Raw genomic sequence first — 23,722 nt, 5'->3', positions numbered from 1 at the left:
GTTTCGGAGGAATGTTCCATCTTCAGGGTAGTTTCTGAGAAACTTGCTGTCTCCATTCTCAGGGAAACTTATCTTCAGCACGTTCCTCCAAAACTTTGATACATGTCTACCAAACTACACTGCGTCACACCGCAGACTATCTTAATCTTGAGGTTACCCTTATATATCGTATTTCCACGTCCCCAAACAGTGAGGGCTTGGGTTCTAGACAGAGAAATAACATGTACCTTCATGTACTGACAGTTCCAACTCGCTCAGATCAGCATTCGCGTCCGTGGTCCTGTGTATGCAACACTGTGCATATTCGTTAACGTGACGATTTCATGCGATTTCGAATTTCTAAAGAGAAATTCATTTGAAGTCAGTGAAGTCAGGATGCCATGTAGGCCACTCGTCATGGTAACCGAGTAGGAGTCACGGATCTGCACCAACAGAACCAACCAAGTCCCTCTAGTATACAGGGCGCAGCAGTGTCGTGATCACCACAAGCAGATCCGGCTATTTTATTCTGTCTTATTATATCTTACATGTAATAACACAGGAACTCCATATAATACTGTCAGTGATACAGTGATTATAGACGGGGTTTGGATCGATAATCAGATTTATTGAACTCTTACAACTTGTAATTACAAGTAAGGAGTATGCTCTCACCGTTCTGCACATCCACAGCTCACTATAGGGTGCACTAGGTCTTCTCAGTCTGTTACAGTCTTCACTAGTCGTTGCTTGGTAGCGGCCTCCAACGGCGGACGTTCCCCTTCCTCTGGATTCCTGAACTATCTCCTACCTCAGCTACTTGTTTCTCACAGCAGCAGCTCACAACTGAACCACAGCAGTTCTGACTCACTCCTAACAATTCCTGTTTTTAATATCTCGGAACGGATCGTACAGAAAACACCGTTCATCTGTTGCTGCTTATGGGCTGCTGCCTAGTAACGGCCGCTGTATAGTTGTTAATTTCACGGTCGTTGCTTAGCAACGGGTATATATGCCACAATATATATTAGGCGAGGCCAAGAAAATGAGAAGCAATAGATATAAGGGAGAGAAAGGAAGGAGAAGAAGGAGGAAAGAAGGAAAAGAAACAGGGCGAGAATGTGGAGAAGAAACGGAAGGAGTCAAATAAGAAGAGGAGAAACAGACGGAGGAGGATAATGAGAAAGAAAAGACAACAGGGTAGGAAGAATATAGAGCATAGGAAAGAGAAGAGATGGATGAAGGAGAACAGGGAAAATAAAGACGAGGGGGAAGAATAAAGGAAGATAAACAGGGCCAGGAGGAGTATAACAAAAATAAGCAGGATTGAGCACTAATTAGAGTATCTATTGCATATTCCATGAAACTCGAATCTGTTTTTCGACTGCCGCCCTCTTCTCTCCCACTTCCTGTTCCGTTTCGGTTTCGTCGCCGGGGAATTGGACCCACAAGACGGTGTCCTAGAGGCAGTTTGCTTCCTGGACTCCACACATGAATTTTTTATTAAGATCATGTTCTCTCGGAGCAAAGCAGCGAATAACGGGGCTCTATTAACCTGAAGACTGGAGCTTGCCAAGCCCCAATGATGCGTAACCATGGCAACGACATGTCCGTGTAAAGGAGGGCACACAGAATACAAAATGACTCGGCTCAAACTGAATTTCAAAGCAGCCAAATAAGCTTAAGGAAATCAAAGGCTTACACGAGACAATACGTGTGAAGTGAATTGGAGTCGGGTTTTTTTCTAAAAATGACGCAATAGTCTTTGTCCGTATCTGACGATAAAGCAGCCTCACAGATGTTTAGGGCCCAGTATAGAACGTGCTTAAATATGTGTAGAAAAAGATGTCTTCAGTTCAATTTATTCGTTACACAGAAAAATATTTTCCTCTTTAAAAGTTAAAAAAATTAGTTCATATTAATACGACACATAAACCCATCCCCAAGTAACAGCTCCTTGAACAGGCGACAGCCGTTGCTAGTGAACAGCTTTATGGATGTTTTTTCCCGACAACGAGAGAACGAGACAACATGCAATAACGGAAGAGACGTTTTCTGTGCGGTCCGGAATAAATAACGAGGCTAGCAGTTCAGTCATTTTGCGGACAGCTTTCAACTTTCGTATGTATACAATTAAAGATAAACAGCTAAAGCTATCCCTGTAACAGGCCGTAGAAGCCCATAGGGTTGTGAGAAGTTGAGGCTCCCACATTTTCTAGACAATCGGCTCACAGATGGCGGTAAGGTTGTCAGCCGTACGCGCCAGCGGCCCTTTACCCCCAAGAATATTCCTGGTACTCATTTCTGTTAGAGGCTGAGTCGTCCCAAGGGCCATAGTGCGGCTGGAGGGATTAAGTTAATTAAAAAATTTTAATGACCTCATCGGGAATCGAACCCACGACATTCCGGCTTGTAGCATAATGTCTCAACCAACCACGCTACTGCGCGTTGCGTATTTATACGATTATATAACAAAATAATGAAGGCAACATGAAGAAGTCATACAAATATGAAAAAAAAGGTCATACAAAGTCGTGAGAATGAACATGTTCATGATGAAGCCAGACATAGAAAATATATGAGGCTTAAATACGGCGATGGTCAAGCTTACGACCGTTCAAGTGACTAAACTACCGTTATAGCATAAGATACGTAAGATAGGCATGATCTTCTCTGTAAAGCCTGTACTGACAGAGGACTTGTGTGTAGTGCAAAGGGAAGAATTTCCAATAACACGCTGTATGTGCGAAATATACAATTGACGAAAGGCCAAGCATATTCATAAAAGACAAACCCATCTTCTCGTCAGAGAGGATGTTACATAAGGGCTATTATCGCAAGGGTTCAGTTGAAAAATAATCTCTGGTCATGAGTATCAAGGGGCTTGACGCCAAAATGAATTGATTGGCGGTACACTGTCAAGGGAACCAGAAAGTTCGCAGTTGAAAGCCGCTACCAAGCAACGGCTAATGAAGAGTGAGAAGATTTCATGTGTGCTGTAGTTACAGTGATTTATGGGGTGTGTAACTGAGGGAGGCTGTCGTAGTTATTTATAGTTATGAGTGTAAGTGTTCAATAAATCCTGTCATCAATCCAAACCTCTTCTCTAATCACACTCAAACACTCGACCTTATAGTCCATTTTAAAGTGTCGGATAAGGCTACAGTTTAGTTAGCCAAACCCAGAAAACAAGCGCCGAATTCTCCAGATTTAAGTAGGACAGAATGCCGCGTGTGGAAGGTATTTAAACAGGTACTGCATAAATACAAGAGAACCGTCAAGATCTCTAAGTTACTGTGAAGGGTACGAGGGAATTAAGGCTTCCTCCACTTTGTTGGGCATTAAATGTAGAGACAGAATCGTCCTACTTCATACATTTCGTGTATATCTCCCCCTCCTCTCTCTACGAGTATCTATACACACATACCCCTCCCCTCCACACACACAGTGACATCCCCGCGTCATTTGCAGCGAGTTAGTGGGAACGCCGGTGGAGGCGCCACTTAACGGCTTATCGGAGGCTGTAAAAGGTAAAGTTATCCCCGAGCTTAACGAATTAAGCACTATGCCATGAAGGCGTATAGGGGAGTGCATGTATAGACCCACATTTTCTTGACCTCGGCACTGACGGAGGTGAGTGATCAGCTTCGCGCTTCAGCCACTTTACCCCGTAGAAACAGCCCCCGGTATCCACTGGATAGGAGGTTGGTTGAACCCCAGAGCGGGTCTGGATGTGGAGAAGAGAAGGTTCTTGACCCTACCGGGACTCGAACTCCAAACTCTCGGTTGTCCAGCCTGCAGCCAGTAGCGGTACCGACTGAGCTATCCCGGCTCCTATCGAAGGCTGTAGACACGCGGATTTGCAAGTGTGCATGGTTTATTTACTCAAGAAATTCCCAGAATTTTATGGAACCAAGAATTTCATTGTCGTGTTCAAAAGATCCCGCCATTTGTTTATATTGATACAGATAAAAGCCAGTTTCCACTGTATCATTATATTTAAGCTCCATTTTAATATCATCATATTATTTATACGTAGGTTTCCCTAGTTGTTTATTGTTCTCTACCAAAATTCTGTATGTACTTGGCTTCTGTCCTATTCATGCTATACACCAAGGCACAAAAGCTGTCTGTCTTTGTGCCCTCGAGCATCTACTACTTTCTATTCTGTCCAGCTCGACGGTCCACTCCATAATTTCCCAGTTCCCGCTTCGCACACAGCAGGACTGCCCCCAATGGCTGCTTATGCCCACTTCCCACGAATCATTACTATGCCAGCAGTACAAGCAAATTAGCTCCTTTCAACTCGCTTAATCCTTTCCTCTTATGCCTTATGGTGTCGAGGTTTTTTCATTTTGATAATTTTACAGACGGTAGGACACCTTGGACGAGTGATCAGCCCGTCGCAAGGCCTCTACCTAAACACAGGACAACATAAACACAGAATGAGCACATACCAAACATCCATGCCTTGTGTGGGATTCGAACCCACAATATCGGCTTCCGAGTGAGCGAAGACCGCTCAGTTACCGGGACCGGCAGCTCCCTTCAAAATGTTAATAAAAACAGTTTTATCGCTTAATTTAGGGTTTTAAATATACGTCCCTTTGTTGGAGAACTGGTCAATCATAATAATGCTAAACATTTTGGTTTTCCATCCAAATAAAAAAGGAGTTCCTTTAAGAGGTGCAAGTGTTGCACGGCGCCGGGAATTCCACTACAGCTCCCGACCTAGGTTGCGCTGTTCATGTTGCGCACTGGAGCAGTGCGGAGCTCTAAACGAGATCTCTGGAGCCTGGCACCGCTAATTCCTTTACTAAAAGCGACGCCAGTCTCTCCAGTGCGTGAGAACACTGATCTCTGAATCTTACAAAGGCAATCTCCTTACAATGCGTAGTCTCCCTCAAAAGTAACCACTTGAACAGATCATAGTCACCTCTAGGAGTTGTCCCCCCCCCCAAGGTGCTGTCAGTTTACAAGGGGGTCCTGCCACATAATTTGCCAACAAATCTACGTTTCAGACGTTTAATATTCTGACTTGTAGACCTGTTGCTGGATAACGACACGGTAAACACATTTCCGTGACAATGAATACGCAGGCAACAATCCTACAATTTCCGTTGTTATACCATGAGCTGTAAATACAACAGTAGAGGAAGAGATGTTTCCTGTGTGGTTCGCAGTTACCCATTTCTGGACAACGGATGGTTTTTCTATGGGTCCGCCTCGAGACTATGTAAGTAGTCCAGTCCTTAATCAGAAGCCAGTTGTAGAACGAGAACGAGAATGGAGCGATACGGGCAGGACGACCGAGGGGTCATAGTTCGATTCCCGGTAGGGTCAACAATTTTCTCTCATCCCCGTCATCCAGATCGGTTCTAGGGTTCGCACAACGTCCTATCCACTGAGTATCGGGGGCTCTTTCCTCGGGAGTAAAGTGGTCGGGGCGTGAAGCTAACCACTCAACTCCAGTTAGTGCCAGGTCAAGAAATATACAAGACGAAACCACAAGAAAAACAACTGAAAATTAATTCCATGAAAGCATATAAATTTGGATCTGCCACACTACAGCAGAGCTATACGTGAAATAGAACACGCACGTGTAGGTAACAACACTGGCTGACGTGGAAGCTAAGGGGTACATCGCAGAAAAGAGCAGTGGCATCCTACCGCAGTCGCCAAGTCTGCGCATGCGTCATGACATCGTGCTCTGAGTGACATCTATGAAACTTTGTTGGAAGTGTATCCCATAATAATGAAAATTCTTTGGGCGGTGTCCATTGTAATCCTGTCACCCGTTTGAAAGTTAATGCGAGGCCGCACGCAAAAAGGGGAGATTTTTTCTTTTTACAGGGAGCACAGGTCTGTCATTTGTCTCCCCAGCCCCTGATTTATTTAAGTTATTTAGAAAATAAAGAAACAAAAAATGTGATTTTTTCTAATTTAGGAGCGTCATTAAAATTCTGTGTGGCAGGTCGTGGTAAAGGACAGTCTCCTTAAGGTGGTCATTTAACGACGTCTTTCGTATCATCACAACATGGCGTCAAATTTTAGGATAATAAATGGATGATGTCTTTGAAAGTATTAGGAAGGAGGTGGTTGTGGTCTGTTATAAGTACTATTCCGGAATTCGAATGGATGCATGAGGGAAATCACGAACACGCTGTTACGATAGCCAGTGTACCGACCAAGGTACGAACCCAATACTTCCAGAATACAAATCGAGATCTTTACATCTACACAGACCTGTTCGGAGGTAAACTTACTAAAAAACTACACGGAGCTAAAACCATCTTGAGAAACCAACAGTTCTTCAGAAACTCAAGTAATTTTCAGGATCTTATAGAACACGAACGTTCGTTCCCGTGTTCACAGAAGCCTGCCACTGTTCTGCATCCTGAGCCAGAAGAATCCGATCCACGCCTTCAAATCTTATTTCTTGAAATTTATTTTTAATATTATCATTCTATCTACGTCTGAGCGCTCCTAGTGGTCTCTCTCCTTCAAGTTTACCAATCAGAACTTATTCAAACTTCTCTTCTTTCTCATGCATGCTACATATCTTACCCGTCTCATTGTGTTTGGTTTGGGTATTCTAATTATTGTCATGTGACTGAGTGACTATAGACGGGGTTTGTATTTGTAACTGGTTTTATTGAACTCTTACAGAACGTAACTACAAATAACTATAGTACTAATGCTAATTCACGCATTCCACATTTAACTATAGCACGTAAACATCTCCTCAGTCTGTTGTATTTTCACCGATTGTTGCCTGGTGACGGCTATCAACGCCGTAGTTTCCTCAGCTTCCATGTTCACATCCTTACTGACGGGCGACTGTCTCAGAACTCACTCCTACTCTGCTCACTGACGTCCCAAGGTTCTCTCGTAATCGCAGCTGCTCCTCGTTATGGACGGATCGCACAGAAAACACCCCTCCCAACAGTTCTTCTATTGTTGCTCTTGGACAGCGTAGTGAACATCTCTTCCAAACTACGCCATTGTTGCGTGTTATGAATGTGTTGCGTAGCAACAGGGGTTTTTGAGGAGATGTTCCCTAGCAATGGCTGGCTTCACAGCTCTTGCCTTGAGAAAATATGCAGCATTATATATGGGAGGGCAAGAGGAAATCCAACAATTTGGGAACAATATCCACAAGCGGGAATTTTCTCTTTATTCTATCTCAAAGGCTATTACATTCAAGAGACAGCGGGCGACATTTTGTGGTTTGTTTAACGACGATCTCAGCAGCTAAACTGTATACTGTCGAACTGTAGGATGACAGAGAAACTGAAAAGTGTTTGGAAGAGAACAGTAGTGACCTTAAGCAGCTATAATTATTACATTTGCCTGGAAGCTTTGATGAAAATCGTGGGAAATTTAAGAATGTTCGGTATCCCGGCCGAAATTCGAACCGAGCACCTGCAGAATATATGCCTAAGCCGCCTTTTACCCCTCAGGAAGATTCCTGGTACTCATTTCTGTCAGAGGCTGAGTCGACCCCAGGGCAATAGTGCGGATGGAAGGATTAGGTAAACTGAAATATCCAATGACCCCATCGGGAAAAGGACCCGCGACCTTCCGGCTTGTAGCATAGTGACTCAACTGTGTAATATAAAGATGATAAATTATTTGGTTGATTCCAACGAAACGTACATTCCTATAAGTGAGTTTATTTTCTTTCAGTGCATGCGATTGGACACCTGTAATCAGTATAGTGCTAACCAGCTATTGTTCGGAGACATCAACGCCAGAGCAAGACATGAACTTCAGTTTTTTATTGAAGAAATCCGAAGGATTTGGCGAATACCATTCGACTTCCAGATACAGGAGAAACATAATATTTCGAATGGAAATATTCCGACAAAGTGACTTAGGATATGAAATTCTTGTGTAAACGCTTCCATTACTTTCTAAATAATAGTGCGGCATGTAGTCCGGTCTAGAAAACCGAGATTAACGGCCGTGGGGATCCGTTGCGCTGACCACGCGACATCCTCTATCCGCTAAAGATGGCACTAACTTCACCGACAAGCGGCGGCCGCTCGGTCGGTATAGTTCGGTTGCGGACTCAAGCCACAGAGTTTAGTTTTTTAGTGTGACATGTAGAACCACTGCTGGGTAACGACCGCGAGATAAGAAGAAATACAACAGCCGCTACTACGTAACGGTTTAGTAAACAATCATGTTTTCACAGCAAAAATTGGAAACATCAACATAGGAAGCTTCGTGTGCCTCGGTGCCGAGATGTTATAAATAGGACTGTTGGATCAATGAGAAGGTGGCCAACCGGTAAGAGTGTGAGCATGGAAACAGATGATATTGTTAAGAACCAACACCAGGAAACGACTGACGAAGGAAAATCAGTGAAATCCAGAGTGTGTGAATTAGCGGTCGCGCTATAGTTGCTTGTCGTTATGATCTGTAAGTGTTCAACAAACCTATCAATCAAAAACCTGTCGACAGTCACTCATACAGGTGAAAATACTTTCTTTAATGTTACCTCGTTGAATTTTTTTCTCCATAGTCTAAACACACTAAGAGGTATGACACTTATTTACGTGGTCAGAAGTGTCGAATTTAATTGGATGATAAGTTCATGCCTTACACAGGTACTTAAGGACACACCGCCTAAGAGAAAAACATATATTCATACAATTTTCTAATTCTTTCAGCATTATGTTGATGATGCATAAAACCTGATGGTCAACCCAAAAGTTTGTTGTCAGTAACAGATATTCTCCTTGTGAAGACGGACGCAATTCTGAACAAATCTAGCGAACTATGAAACATTTCAGTTTCCACACACGAAACCTTTAATATAATACAATACTAAATTCTACACATTCGAACAACCATACAATAAATAAGAAAACAACTTCATGGAGGTGAGCCCTTCTTGAGAACCTCAAAAGGGCTATGATCAGGTACTAAAGGCTTAACTGTATGCATTTATATCTGCCCAACATCACTGACCCTATGTACATTCAATAACTGAGAGAAGTAGTTTCTCCACCTATTCAAAATGTTGTGGGAATCTGCAAGCAGATCACCATTCTCACCCTTCACTAAGTTACTTCTAGGTTGGTAACCCCTCTTAGAACAATTTATTCCTCTATACAGGTCTCTCGCCGGTCACGGTAGCCGAGCGGTCTAAGGCATGTACTGTCTTCTCTCGCTTGGAAACCGGGATCGTGGGTTAGAATCCCACTCAGGGCATGGATGTTTAGTTTGTGTGTGTGCGTTTTCCTGTGTTTGTGCACAGGTAGAGGCCTTGCGACGAGCTGATCACCCGTTCAAGGAGTCCTACCGATTGTGTAAGATCTAGAAAAGCCGAAGTGAACGGAGAAGTTCATGGAGGCAGGCCTAGGCCCACTGGGGCTGTAGTGCCAAGGAAAAAAATACAGGTCTCTTATGTTCTTGTTCTTACTGTTCGTTGCAAGCTCACCAATTTTGTATTTCAGGTATTCCCTTTTTTTGTTCCTGAAATGCCTGCTGGTTTCACGTCTAATATTGTTCAGATTATCCCCCATTTAACTAGCTTGGATCCTGTAACCATTGCAATTTGGTCTGCTTTCTTTGATCTAATAATTTTGAGCATCCTTCATCGAAACATGGCTCATGCTTCTGCAGACCATAATAACCTAGACTCTCTTAGGCATAAATTTTGATAGTCTCTCTAGCAGCTTCCAAGGCTCTATTGATATCCACCTCAGGGTTCAAGTTTTCCCAAGCTGCGACCCTATTTGAGATTTCAACACGATACTGCCCTTTACCCCCTACCTCATTTAATCTCTTGAGATTGAACTTCTCCATATGAACTCTGTGTACTCTTTGTTTACTGACTGCCAGTCTTTCCTTAACTTTAGATACCAACAGATAGTTGTCATTATCACAATCTACTGCCCTGACCTATCGGATATGAAGTATACTTGAATGCCGTCTCCTATCTATCAAAATATGGCAAATTTGGTTGTGCGGCTTTCCATTAGGCGTTTGAAGGTCGCAGTATATTTCAATGTAAAGACAAACCGCCCCGTTACACCACAAGTCTACTGCAGCACGCACTCGGTGGAATGTCCAAGTGATGAGTACCCCTGTTGCTACAGTTGGAACAGACAAATGGAGTCAAAATTCAAAATTTTCGCGGGAGAGAAATATACAACTGACAGATAGCATTTGGATGCCTTCTTCAGAGATATCCACTGGTAAAACAGGTGTTACAAGATCTTAAACTTCTCCTGGTGTCACTCACTGAAGTGGCGTTGCACTGAAGAACTTCATTTTAGAGAAGCGACTCGGATCGAGGGCGTCAATGTAAAAGTACAGATTTCGTTACTCGGTGGTTCGATATGGTCTTGGAGCAGACAAACGTGAACACAACCGATAAACCTTTTGAAATAAGTTGTATTTCCAGCTGCTGCTCTTAATCATATACACACGAAGCGGTGATATATCTCTAGAACATATTTCCAACACGTTCAAATAAGAACATTCAAGGCAGGCGTCTTACATAATTGTTTGTGCTAAAATATTAATTTTCGAGCCAAGCTCTTTCAAACTAAGTTACACGAAATCTGTCCATAGCTGCGAACGGATATGAGGATCGATACTCGATTTCTGACCATCAACAGAAGAGCCCAGCTCTGCGACTTCCATGAACTAGCGGTCAGTATACACCAAGTTCATGTTATCCGGTCAAAAGAACGCGTAAGGTTTGTTCCCCACCCCACAACATATATACTTACTGTTAGTATGGCTTATGTATTTAGGAAGTTGAGTATTATCTTAAACGAAACTTAAAGGTGTCTTTATGTACATGACACATTTCATGAAATTTTGGCCCAGGGATCCTCAGTTACAGGACCGTGTGGTTTTTCTTTTATGTGAAGGGCTTTAGAGGGCCAACATTTATTGTTTATAGGTTATTAAGACAGTTTAGAGTATCCACATGCTGTGCAACTGACTAAACTCTAGTTTGTGCAATCGTCAACAGACACCACTGTGAAATACCTGGGCTAAACCCCTCCAGTGTGGGACTCCTGGGTAGTTTGGTTATTTTGACATGGTTAGAATGCTAAAATATAATATTTCTAGAATATTTCGATGATTCATTATGTCTAGATGTTGCGTGATTGCCCAAAAAGTGTCCATTCCAGAACAGACACACTGAAGGCACGTGACTGAAATTCTTCAAACGTTAGATATGTTCCTCGTCTGATTACTTGAAGAATGTTAGGATTAACATAAAATGCATGTACAGCATATTCTAGAGTCTTATTGGTCGTTATCCCTGCTGTTTCATTGCCAAATATGAGGGCGTGCACTGAAAGAGAGGCACACGCTGAAGTCTGAGGATTTCTGGGCGCTTAGACAAAACCGTTAAGGGATCACTAAAACAGTGCAAGAGTCAGGATGTGCTCTAAGATATATATGTGTTCAATCTTACGTAGACTTCTTCCCACTGGCTGACGTAACGGACGAGTCGGGAGAGTCGCAGAAGTCGGACGAGGCTGAGAAGTTTGGCAAGGCGCAGGATCCGAAGCGCTCTGCCGGCGTGCAGTATCTGGAAGCTCTCGCTGAAGTCCTGCAACTCAAGTGCGCAGTGATGCAGAGGTTAAGCGACTAAACACGGCTGATAATGTCCATTTTGGGAGTATGGAAGCATGGGACCATGTTTTGATTTCAGAAATAATTATATTTTTATCTGGCCTGAGGTCCACCTCTAAGCGTGCCGTCCACACGGAGGATGAAGTCTGCAAATTGTGTTTAAGAAGAATCTTAGGCGCTAGAGCGTATATCTAGGCGTCGGCTATCCTAAAACACGTAAAACAACGGGTTAATAACATCAACATAGGCTCTATCATGACTTACTCAAAACCGTGCTTGGAGAAACTCAAAGAAAACAAAGGAACATAACAACTGAGAAAAGATGTCACATTTCGGAGAATTAATGAAGGGAGAGGGGGAAGGTAGGGTGGGAAAATGAGGGGTATTGTCTGGCTATAACATCTCTGAGGGTAGTAGTGATTCGAATAGGCAAACTTACGAAAGAAACGTCCTGTGTGTTCAACAAGATTTTCGTTATGGCGATTTGGTTCCAATTGAAAACAGGATCTTGTATCTTCCTAATGGATGACGAAGCGATCAGCGTCAACAGCTCATGATGACGCAACCTCAGAGACGTTTCGGACACAGTATAGTGGAGATAATAACACCGTGACATCATTACTCCCCTGAAAGATGCATCATTGTAATTGGAGGCTGTTTTCATGCGTTCAAGTGCATACCAAGTGGAAATGCTTCTCGAAACGTCAGAAAACTTCCCACAACACGGAATAAGAAGTAAATATAAAAAAATATAAGGAAAACTTATAAATAATATAACTAAAACAAAGTAAATAAATAGGTTATATCACTATGATGCTAATAAGAGATCAGAAAAAGCTAAGCAACTACTATGAGTTGAAAACATGCAAAAATGGAAAATGATGTTATCATACATTCTGAATATGAAAAATGTGGCATTCGTGTGAGCAAAAATATATGGAATAATAAAAACTTAGTTTATGAACGTGCTATATTAAGGAGTAAGATATAATGGCATTATAAATGCGGGTGATTGTGTAGTGCAGAGAGTCAGAGATATACACCTAGAGATATGCTCTTTGAAAGAAAGTTTGCCTATCGATATTTTAGAGTATTTCGTGCAGCAATAGTTCCCAGCTGTATAGAAATATTACATGGCCATGCTCCATCCAAAAGTGAACAGTATCACCCTTTAAGCAGACTGTCGATATAATTCTCCTCAAGTTACGTTACCTAACAAAAACTGCTAAATATCATAGTATTTAATTACTTGAACATTACTAATCAGTTTACAAACAAATTATTTGCACGTATTGTGTGTCTAAAACATTTTTGTTGGTACATCAGACATTGAGTAACCAACTTTACGGAAGAAAAATCTTCAATTTTCAACAAAATATTCGGGCATGAAGATTTTGCTTCATATTTTACCTTAAAACATATTTTACTAACTTCGCATTGTTGACGTAAATATTTACGACACCATCTGATGATGGATGTTTCAGACACAGCTCTGCATATAGAATTTTGTGATTCAAATCCAGTCAGTAGTGCCACACGTATAAAATAAAATGCACTTGAGAAGAATTAACGGTCGACAACCACCTTGATTCATGCTGATGTGATATAAATCAGTGTGTGTTCTGAGTAATTATCAATTGATGCTTAAGACTGTGGTCTCTGGGTAACCAATATAGTCCTTCAATTCGCTACCGGAGAGGAGAGTATTCTTACGAGAGCAACATTGTGGAAATTCGGTACTCGTTTGGTAGACATGTCTATGACACTGCAGGCTTTTTCGGCTTGTACTTTTAATAGAATTCTTGGAAATATTTAAATAATTGTGTCGAACTTCATGTTCAGTAATATTCATATACTGGTTACATTTACCAGTAGAACACTGATTTGTTTGTGGCAGTTAAAATTATTGGGTATGGATATTACCCAGTGATCGTGGTTAGTTCTTTCTAAAGGAGCCAACAGAGTAGGTGTCTTCTCCCTCACCTGAGGACGGAAACAGATTCAGTCTACGAAACGTCGTGTTTTCTAATCTTTAGATTAGCGAACGATGGAAAATGTCCAAAAATCAGTAATTCCTAATATTATTTATTCACTGATAGTATATTTAATGACGCTGCTAGTTGCTCATACTGTACGGCGTAGAATATTAAGATAATACTGTATAATGAACTGGAAGAAATCAGGAAGGAGGTGGTAGTGGCATATTTTGACATACTACATCCGGAACTTCGCCAGAAAGTCTGAGAAATACCATGGGACCCCCCCCCATAGGATACCTGTTACCACGTTCAAAACTCAAACAAAATATTTTCCGAACAAGAAGCAGGAGCTTCAAGCATTTCACAGCGACATCCTATCGCTGAGAACACAAACAGCCAAGCATTGCACAAAATAAATATTTTATTTTGTGCAATTTCAGTTTAGGCAGGAGTCACAAGCCTTCATGTGCGTTTGCATGCCCCAGGAGCGCCGATTAAAACAGCCCTGTCCGTCCGTCTGTAAACGTGAAACTACTAGATAACGGTTGAACCACTTAAAGGGGATGAAAATGGCAGAGGATGTCGCAGGAATGGGACAGAAAGGCATACAAGTTTAGGTGGCAGTTATGAGAGATTATAAAGAAGAACTAGATCTAAAGATTTTCCTGTAATAGGCCATTGAGACCCATAGGGTTGTGAGATGTCGAGGCTCCCACATTTTCTAGACAGTCGGCTCACAGATGGCGGTGAGGTTGTCAGCCTTACGGGTTATATTGCGGCTGGAAAGATTAGGTCAATTGAAAAATACAATTACCTCATCGGGAAGTCACATGCCTTACTTTTAATCCTGGTTTCTGTGTTGAACTTGAGGAAACTGTGGAGAAATCTGGTAAGTGGTTCCAGATCATTGTGGGAGGGAGGGTGACGCACTAACCCAAAGCCTTCATACAACCCATACACGCCTTACAACCCTTATCTCTGTTGAGTGGACTCCAGGAAGAACTTTATTTGTATATTTTCATCAGCACACCATATCGTCGAGACCGTCTTTGGGTCCCACCCAGACTCCTATCCAAAGAGTACCGGGGTCTCTTTCCCCAGAGGTAAAGCGATCGGAGCGTGAAGCTAATCACTCACCTCCAACTACTGTCGATGTCAAGAACGCGTGGATCTATACATCCACTCCCCCATACACTTTCATGGAGTATTGCTTAAAAGTTAAGCACATGGAAAATTTTACCTTTGCTGTTCATATTATTAAATTTTCCATTTATTTGTTCGAAGTTCTTTTTTTGTCGTTTAGGGCTATATTCTACTTTATTAATCCGGATTAACGATGGTTTACTCTGCGTTCTTCAGAGAAGTTTTGTTATGTCGGCAAAGCGTCTTACAGTGGACACTACGTCATGTGTTTCCTCAGTCATTACTGTCGGATTACACTTCGTAAAGTTACGTAAACAGGAAAGTGCAAGAAGAAAGGCAATAAAACTTATGCGCATGCGTATGTAAAATATTAGTTAAAAATCTACATTATATACCAACTATACAAATGTTCGTTATTAACTGCCACTAACAAACTGATAAAAATCGAAATATGTATTTATGAAAATAATAGAGAAAAAACACTGAATGAATCCGGTCTGCCAGCAGTGCAATGGAAATATATACATAATGTTTATTGTGATTATATATATGTATACTATAAGAGCAGCGTAAAGTTTATGTACAAAAGTGCACGTATGTACAGTTGTCCACAAAAGTGTTCGCATCAAGACAGCCTCTGTATAAGAGCTATTTCCGTAACAGAGACATCTATATGTATTCTTTTCATAACAATCTGTTGCCATGATAACACGTAGAAAAATTCACTTCAGATCTAATCGGAGTAATTATGTGATCTGGTTCTATCGATTAATACCGCCATTTATTAGATTGCATAACAACTAACTAATCAAATGACTGATTAACATACTATCTCCATGGATTTCACTCCTATAACAGAGACTAGCAGTTGCTCATCCACTTAAGAAATTACCAGGAGTATAAGGAACCCGAAGGCTCATTACTGTATCCATATCATCTATTTCTAGGTCTTCAAAATGTTTTCTTTCGCACAGATTTTCCTTCCAGAAATGTGTATGCATTTCTGTTCTCACACATCCATTCTAAATGCCCAGTCAATCTCATCGTCTTTGACATGATCGGTCTCACAATATTGTGACACGCCCTAAATCCTGAATAGTGAAATCAGAGGATATGTTCATTGCTAGGCAACGACTCGGTAAACATATTCCCGCAGCAACGAATACGCAAGCAACAATCGAGTAACACAGAAACGTCTTTAGTCTATTAAACAATGCTATATCAGTTGAAGAATGTATTGTCACGCGTTAGAGAGAAATAGAGGAAATTTTGGATTGTATTCTTTGACCACTTATATACACAACTCGGAACTACAAATAATTACAGCGCCCTTGCTAATTTCCACACTTTACAAATCACCACATCACACGCTAAGTCTTTTTCCAGCCCACTGTGTCTTCACTAGCCCCTTCCTGGTAACGGCTTCTAACAGTGGAGATTCTTCAGCTTCCTAGCTCAAGTCCTCTTTTCACATCCTCCCGTACAGAACTGACTTGGTTGCCCCTGTTTTCTTCCTTATAACTCCTCGGCACGGACCGAGCAGACAACACAGTTAATTCTCGTATGCCAACCATTTCCGCCGGAATGTGTTCGCTTCACCCAACAATGGGTTGCGTAACCCCGTTTATTAAGAATCTGCTGTCCAAACTTCTCAGTTTAAGAAGGATGGAGCTATACCTCCACTACCCGATATGTCTTCCTGACATGGTGATTATATATTTAAGTCCAGGGATAGCTTCGACTTTTAATGTGAAGGATACATCGGAAAGTTTCACGTCCAGGATATGCACGTCTATGGAAACACAGAGAGGCCCATAAAAATATATCTAGGCCACTGTTGCGGGCACAACAGCTCCCCCCCCCCAGATCTCGAGAAGTGTCTGCAAGGTAACTTTGGGCACTTTGTATGCTTGTTCTGTTTCAACACGTGCCGCACTCACCCCCTTCTGTGTGGACTGGGTGTGGATCACCAACAACTTATTTTAGCAGATATTTTGTACGTCGAAGTGTGTATATTCTTTTCGGGATATTCTTTATTCGCAGCAAAGAACTGTGGGTATTGCAACACTTTTGCGGACATCTGTGTGCAAGATGGAAGCGACCGCATGCTCCATTACCAGAATATTGACAGATGCAAGTAGCATTGCCCCACTCCCGCACCTCCGAACCCCCAAAATCCCTTACCTGGTTGAAAATAAGGAAGATGTAGTCTAGAGGAATGGAGCTGATAAGGTCCAGGAAGAACCACGTTTTCAGGTAATGTTTCGCGATGAGTTTCGGGTCCAGGATCACTTGCTCTGCGTTGTCTTGCTGCATGATACCTGTAAGTACAGACAAGACGACAATAACAAATTGGTAACAAAGTCATGATACATCTACAGCCATCAGAAAGCAGAAATTTGAAGAAAAATACTAGGCAATAAAAGGTAAAAATATCCCTGTAACAGGCCGTGGAGGCCCATGGGGTTTTGAGACGTTGAGGCTCCCACATTTTCTAGACAGTGGGCTCACAGACGACGGTGAGGTTGTCAGCCTTATGCACCGGCTGCCCTTTATCCCCAGGAAGTTTCCTGATACTCATTTCTGTTAGACGCTGAGTCAACACCAGGGCCATAGTGCGGCTGGAAGGATTAGGCCAAATGAGAAATCCAGTGTCTTCGTCTGGAATCAAACTACGCTATTGCGTGCCCCTCAATGATATATATAGGAAAATTACTGCGTCCATTACAGCTGTGTTACTTCCATTTGTATCCTATTTAATGACTGTCGCTCGTACAACGATCAAGTCAAGGATGAGATGGACAGGGCATGTAGCAAGAATGGGAGTAGAAGAAAAATGCATATAGGATATTGGTGGGAAAGCCAGAAGGAAGGAGACCACTGGGAAGACCAAGGCGTAGGTGGGTGGACAACATTAAAATGGATCTTAGAGAGATAGGATGGGATGGATTGGATTGATGTGGCTCAGGATAGGGACCAATAGAAAGCTCTTGTGAACAACGTAATGAACCTTCGGGTTCCAAAAAATGTTGTGAAGTTCTTGAGTAGCTGCGCAACTGGCAGAGGTAGAGAGGCGGAAAGCATGAGGCATGGTCATCCCCACCAAGTACAGCATTTCTTTCTGTGGCTTCAGTATAGGTGAGGGAGGGGTCTGTCCACGTGTACTGTGTGGTCTTTAAACGCAGGCGCAAGAAAGTTTATATATTTGCTTGAAGATATGGACTTCCTTTACGGAACGTTTGGGAACATTATGAAACATTTCGAAAGCAGGGGTAGGTAGGTAATACGTGAAAATCCCCTCTCTGTTGTTCCCAAGTCACAGAGCTTTCTGTTTTGGTGGGAAGCTTCGGATTAGGCAACAAGCTAAATGTCTCGTGACAGTGCCATTTGGGACAGCTGCTACACGAAACAGCACCCTTCAACGCAGCAGGGACGCAATATCGGCATCTGTGGCGTGAGGACCGAGCCCCTATAAGAGCACAGCATTTACCGCGCGAATTTCCTGCTTTAATATTGGAGGAACTCCGAATTTTCTCCACACAGTGCATTCACAGGTCTAAATAGAGATTTGTAGAGACGCATTCGGCGCATGCGTGGTTCGAATGCCGGAAGGGACAGCAGCGGAAATATCCCCCCAGTGTTCTGTCATTGTAGGCACATGTCAGTACCTCGATCAGAACACTACCGTCTCCTTACATATCCTCTCCAATTCACAGTTCATCAATTATCCCATCATTCGATGATATGAAACCCACATATTGAGAGTCATAAGCACCAATAGTAAACACCGATTACTGTGATAAACAGTATTTAACCGGTTTTATCTTTTTAATTGAGAAGCAAAGTGTTTCCTTTGCAGCAGGAAATCAATTTTTAGTTGCACCCGGTAGCGCAGTTGGTTGAGACATTGTGCTACAAGTCTAACGGTTGCGGGTTCGATTCCCAATGAAGTCACTGGATTTTTCAGTGACCTAATCCTTTTAGCCGCACTATGTCCATAGAGTCGACTCAACCTCTAACAGAAATGAGTACCAGGAATCTTCCTGGGGGTAAAGCGCGACCGGTGCGTAAGTTTGACAACCTCATCGCCATCTGTGAGCCGATTGTCTAGAAAATGTGGGAGTCTCGACGTCTCACAACGCTATGGGTCCCCACAGTCTGTTAAAGAGATAGCTATTTACCTTTTTACCCAATTTTTAAAATTTTTGTACAGAATTCCTAATTATTTAAATATACAAGACCACCGTACAGATGCATCAATAAGAGAAGACGTAAGGTCAGGAGCCCTGCAAGCGAGAAATAAGATTAAAAGGAGCAGTTCTGAATTGCCCCTATGAAGGATGGAGAAACTTTAGCAGACCAAGGAAAAGATGATCTTCGTAGCAGTATCGACTTGGAACACGCCAGTTGCCTATCCCCTGAGGAGGAGGATGATGTTCTTTAAACTTCGGACTGCCGGCTAGAAGTCAGTACGCATGCGCAGGTTCCTGCGCTCGACCATCTCGACACAAGTTTTCATGGTTTTTCTCGTGTTCAAGGAAACGCTGAGATGGTTCCCAAGTTCCAAATTGCTACTGCGCGCTTTTCATGCAGCCCTCCCAATTTAAGTTCATCAGAATGTATCTCCCCCACAACCTTCACTCGCAATTAGTCAGAAAATAGAAATTCCGTGGAAACACTCTACAGTGATTCACAAAGCTATCCACCTAATTTGAATTAAGTTTTTTTTTATGAACGCCTAGACTAGTGAGTGCTGCTCAGGTTCCTGATAACTTTACATGCACGAAACTTATATATGACGCGGTCTTCCCGTTATGCTGCTCCATTTCGCCCTCTGTACACAGGCTTACCAGAAATGAAAACAGGAGAAGGAATAAAGAACGACGCAAAGAATAGAAGAAGAGGAAGAAAAAGGAACACGTTCATATTTTTCTCAAATAAACTGTAAATTCAGTTGCCGCTTATGAAGTTGGACAGGCGGAAGGAAAGATGGTGGACAGTGCGAAGTTCAGTGAAACTAATATGGCCTCCCGTTGGATCAGATCAGTGGTCTCAATCCCGTGACTAGGACCCGCAATGCATAAGAAATCAATCACATACAGGTTGTCTTATTTCACCTGGCCTCTGAGTTGCGCGTGATGAGTATTGCAAACAATACAGGGGCAGCTGTTCCAGCTGCATTGTGGGCGGGAAGCAAAGTGACATGCTGTAACAAGGCTCTGTTATAGCACATAAACACACTACAATCCGTTAATGGACATGACGAAACCCATTTGGCAGTATGATGAGATAGACCATGTATAAAAACACAGGCATTAGCCCTATCTATCTACAGACAGGTTATTGTGACCTGGCCACTGGGATGCGCAAAACAAGTGAGGAGCGTGACAAGAGGGAGAGCGGTTGCAGGTGCATTGTGGGAGGGACGGAGAGTGGCACATTGTAACTAAGGTCCTGCTATAACGCATGCGCACCTTGCAAACCTTATCTGAATTAGTGATCTCGACCAAATCCACTGCGCATTCTGTTGAGAGCGGCCAGGTGTAGGAAGACGGACTGTATTTGTTGAGAAGAGGAAGAGAGAGGAGGGACTTTATGAAGATGACCCGCGGTTCTGTGTGGGATGAAATCAATATCGCGTGCCTCATTCGTCGTATCATGATGATCATATCCCGGAATTACAAATAAACAACTTTTGGATAACAAAATTCAATATCCCGCCGCAGGACAAGCACCATTTGCACAGATTATGGGACAAAGAGAGGAATTTCTGGGAAAACACCATGAAGCCTGTTTTTCTTTCAAGCGCTTCAGAATGTGCCCAAGTTAACAAATAATACAAATTAACAATACCGAAATATAACCGCCCATTTCTGAGTTTAGTATAGGCTAGTATACGAATTCCGATTAACGATAAATTTGTAAGGCAGAACGTCAAAATTTTTTAAACCTCGCCAAGTTAAATGTCTTAAATATTATTTCTACACGTATTTTCCTCTGCGCATAAATTCGGACATGCCTGATTCACCATGAATAATAACATTAACGCTTGGAGTACAAGAACACAGCTATGAAGTTGTAGACATGTATCCGGGAGGTGCTCTCTTCGAATCTCACCCGGGACAGCGGATAACCTGAGATTCTTTTATGATTTGATTCAGTAACTGCGAACATTGACGAGATATTTCATGTTAGGCCACGACCACATCCTTTCATATTATTTTTTAATCAAATTTCTTTTCGCGCTATAAAATATAGCAACATAAAATGTCTCCAAATAACTAATAAAACATTAATAGCTACGTAAGTTCCAGGGTAGCTCAGTAAGTATAGAGATGGATACCGGTCTGGACAGCCGAGGAATCGGTGTTCGATTCCCGGCTGAAGCAATTTTTGTTTCTCTTGTCCCCAGCACTCCGACTGAATCTGAGGCCAACTCGACCTGTTATCCAATGGGTACTGAGGGCTTCTGATCCGGGGTTAAAAGGGCCGGAGAGTGAAACATATGTCTCACTATACCCACACTCTCCGATCCGTCTTCATGGCGTGGTGCTTAATTAATTTAATACTGGGGGAAAACTTTATTTTACATACAAAACTGAAATCTAAAACTCCGTTTTCTTCTCTAGGTATCATCATGTTCTGCTAAGAAGATTTTCTTAATGTAACAATCTAGACTGGACAAATACAAAACAAACTCCGTGGCCTGTAGTCAGCAATAGAACTACACCGACAACAATTATACAGATCGAACTACCGCCGCTTGTCGACGAAATTAGTGCCAAATTTTGGGAATAGAGGGCGTCACGTGGTCAGTGCAACGGATCCCCACGGCCGTTAATATCGATTTTCTAGACCAGAGCCGCTATTTCCTTGAAATAGTTTATCAAATATCTCCGCGGTGCTGAGTGTACCCCGTTCCAGACCCACTACTTCTCAGAAAATCTGGTGGTGCCGGGAATCGAAACTGAACCTATGGATCTGTAGCCAGGAACTCTGACCACTAGACCACAGAGGCGGTCTCCGACTAGACAAATACCCGTTGAAAATTCAACAGGAAAATTCCACAGTTCCCATTTCTACCTATATTTTCCACACGTAACTCCTTGTATTGATCCATTCTTACACATTATAGCTCTCGAGGGATGTTCTGAAACCGAGCAGACTAGCGAAGCGGTAATGTTCTAGATTTATGTTCGGGTGGAGCATCGGTTACCCTGACCAAGTAAGGTTTCTGGTGGTTTTACTCAGTCCTTCTAGGCAAATTCAGGGATAATAGATTAATTGAACAACGATAGCTTCCATCTAAATCCTTTTTCAATCAATTTTTATCTATCACCCTACCATACTGTAACACGCAGCCCCAACGTCAAGGCGATAGTACAACAGCCGTTGCCATGGAACAGCTCTGTGGACACATTTCCCCAGAAACGAGAGAAGACGAAGGCAGAAGTCATACAAAAGTATGAGAATGAATATGTTCGTGGTATAGGACAAGATGAAGCTCGACAAAGAAAATATAAGAGGCCTAAACTTGGCGGTTGTCAAGTTCATGACCGTTCAAATGACTAAGCTGCCGTTGTAGCATAAGATACGTAAGATAGACATGCTCTGTTCTGCAAAGCCTATACTAACAGAGTGCCAAAGAAGAATTTTCAGTCACACGCAATGTATACTGGACAAAGGCGAAGCGAAGCATATTCATAAGAGACGAATCCGTCTTCTCGTCAGAGAGGATGTTACATAAGGATTATTACCGCAATGGCTCATTTGAAAAAAAATATCTGGTCGTGAGTCTCATGGGGCTTGGCACCAAGCCTGATTGGAGGTAACCCGCTATTCGTAAAGTAACTTTGACTCTGAGCTGAGTTAGTTGTCAGTTGAGAGTTGCGATTGTGAGAAGTGAGAATCTGGTAGCTGAGGCCGGGGACAGTTCTGAAACCCAGAGGAGGGAGAACGTTCGGCATTGGAAGCCGATACCAATCAACGACTAGTAAAGTCTGAGAAGACCTTATATGTGCTGTAGTTACAGTGATCTTTGGGGGGTGTAACTCAGTGAAACTGCATGTAGTTACAAGTGCCAAATAAATTTGATTAACAATCCGAACACCGTCTCTGATCACTCAGTCACGTGACAATATGATGCTATGAATTTTAGATACTCATAGCACTGTAAAACAGAGCACAAAAGAAATATTTTCAGGTCACAATTTGACTGGATCTGAATGCTATGAACTTCAGAATTTCAGGAAGAGGAACTTCTGTGCAGCAATAAATATTTTGTTAAGTAAACATGATACTGTAACCAACTTAAGCCTAGCTACACTTCTTTGTTTATAGCGTCCATCTTCTTATCTTATTCATGACTACAACTCTACAAAGTATGGAAAAACATTATTACAGATTCTGCCTCTGTTAAACTAAAAATATACGAACGCGATAAGGAAGGCTTATCTGGCAACAAATTCTCAGAGCCAGAAAGCACGGTGTTCACAGCAGAAGAGTAGGCTGGATTTACGCGAGATAACACGAGGCAAACAATCATTAACGCGGGGCGTAATTAGGAGCCACGCTTTGATGTGATGGCGTCTCCAGCGGCGCGACGCCGTAATTCACTAGCGAAGCAGACGCCTTTATCTCAAAGGTGTCTTGAGACAAGCGACGCTGGCAAGAATGTTGTAACCACAGGGACAAAGAGAGGCGCGGTGTGTTCGTTTTTATACAAATAGAACAATTTGAACAGCGGGATGCGATTTTCTGTTGTTTTCTCTTAAATGGTTCGGTGTTGAATAGGGACAGAGGACGCTAGGGGAAGTGAAAAAAATTAAGATAAATGTTGCATCCCACAAAAGTGATGTTAAAAATACTGAAAAAAAAGCCTGATATAAGCACATGAATTACATTACCTTTTCAGAAGTGGTAATTTTGCTTGCGGTTTATGGTACTGTCACGATTTAGGAGCGTATGGATTGGTGAATGGATCTACAAGTAATTACAACGCTATCGCT

At 42.3% G+C, this 23,722-nt stretch overlaps 1 protein-coding gene across 9 annotated transcripts in view; it reads right to left on the bottom strand.

Moving 5' to 3' along the window:
• LOC111866994 (potassium/sodium hyperpolarization-activated cyclic nucleotide-gated channel 2) overlaps nucleotides 1-23,722 on the bottom strand; it is a 319,261-nt gene that overhangs the window by 38,120 nt on the left and 257,419 nt on the right. For 6 of the 9 annotated variants that reach the window (XM_033752497.1, XM_033752499.1, XM_033752500.1 and 3 more), the window contains exons 4-5: nucleotides 16,899-17,035; nucleotides 11,432-11,575 (exon numbers count right to left, since the gene is read on the bottom strand). In XM_033752497.1, coding sequence (XP_033608388.1) covers nucleotides 11,432-11,575; nucleotides 16,899-17,035 — 281 coding nt within the window. The remainder of the gene's footprint in view (nucleotides 1-11,431; nucleotides 11,576-16,898; nucleotides 17,036-23,722) is intronic. The other 3 variants (XM_033752498.1, XM_023856407.2, XM_023856409.2) reach the window with 1 other exon arrangement.

Source organism: Cryptotermes secundus, unplaced genomic scaffold, assembly GCF_002891405.2.
Source record: "Cryptotermes secundus unplaced genomic scaffold, Csec_1.0 scaffold1383, whole genome shotgun sequence".
In the NCBI taxonomy this organism is placed as follows: Eukaryota; Metazoa; Arthropoda; class Insecta; order Blattodea; family Kalotermitidae; genus Cryptotermes; species Cryptotermes secundus.
This window is presented reverse-complemented; position numbering and strand designations above follow the sequence as displayed.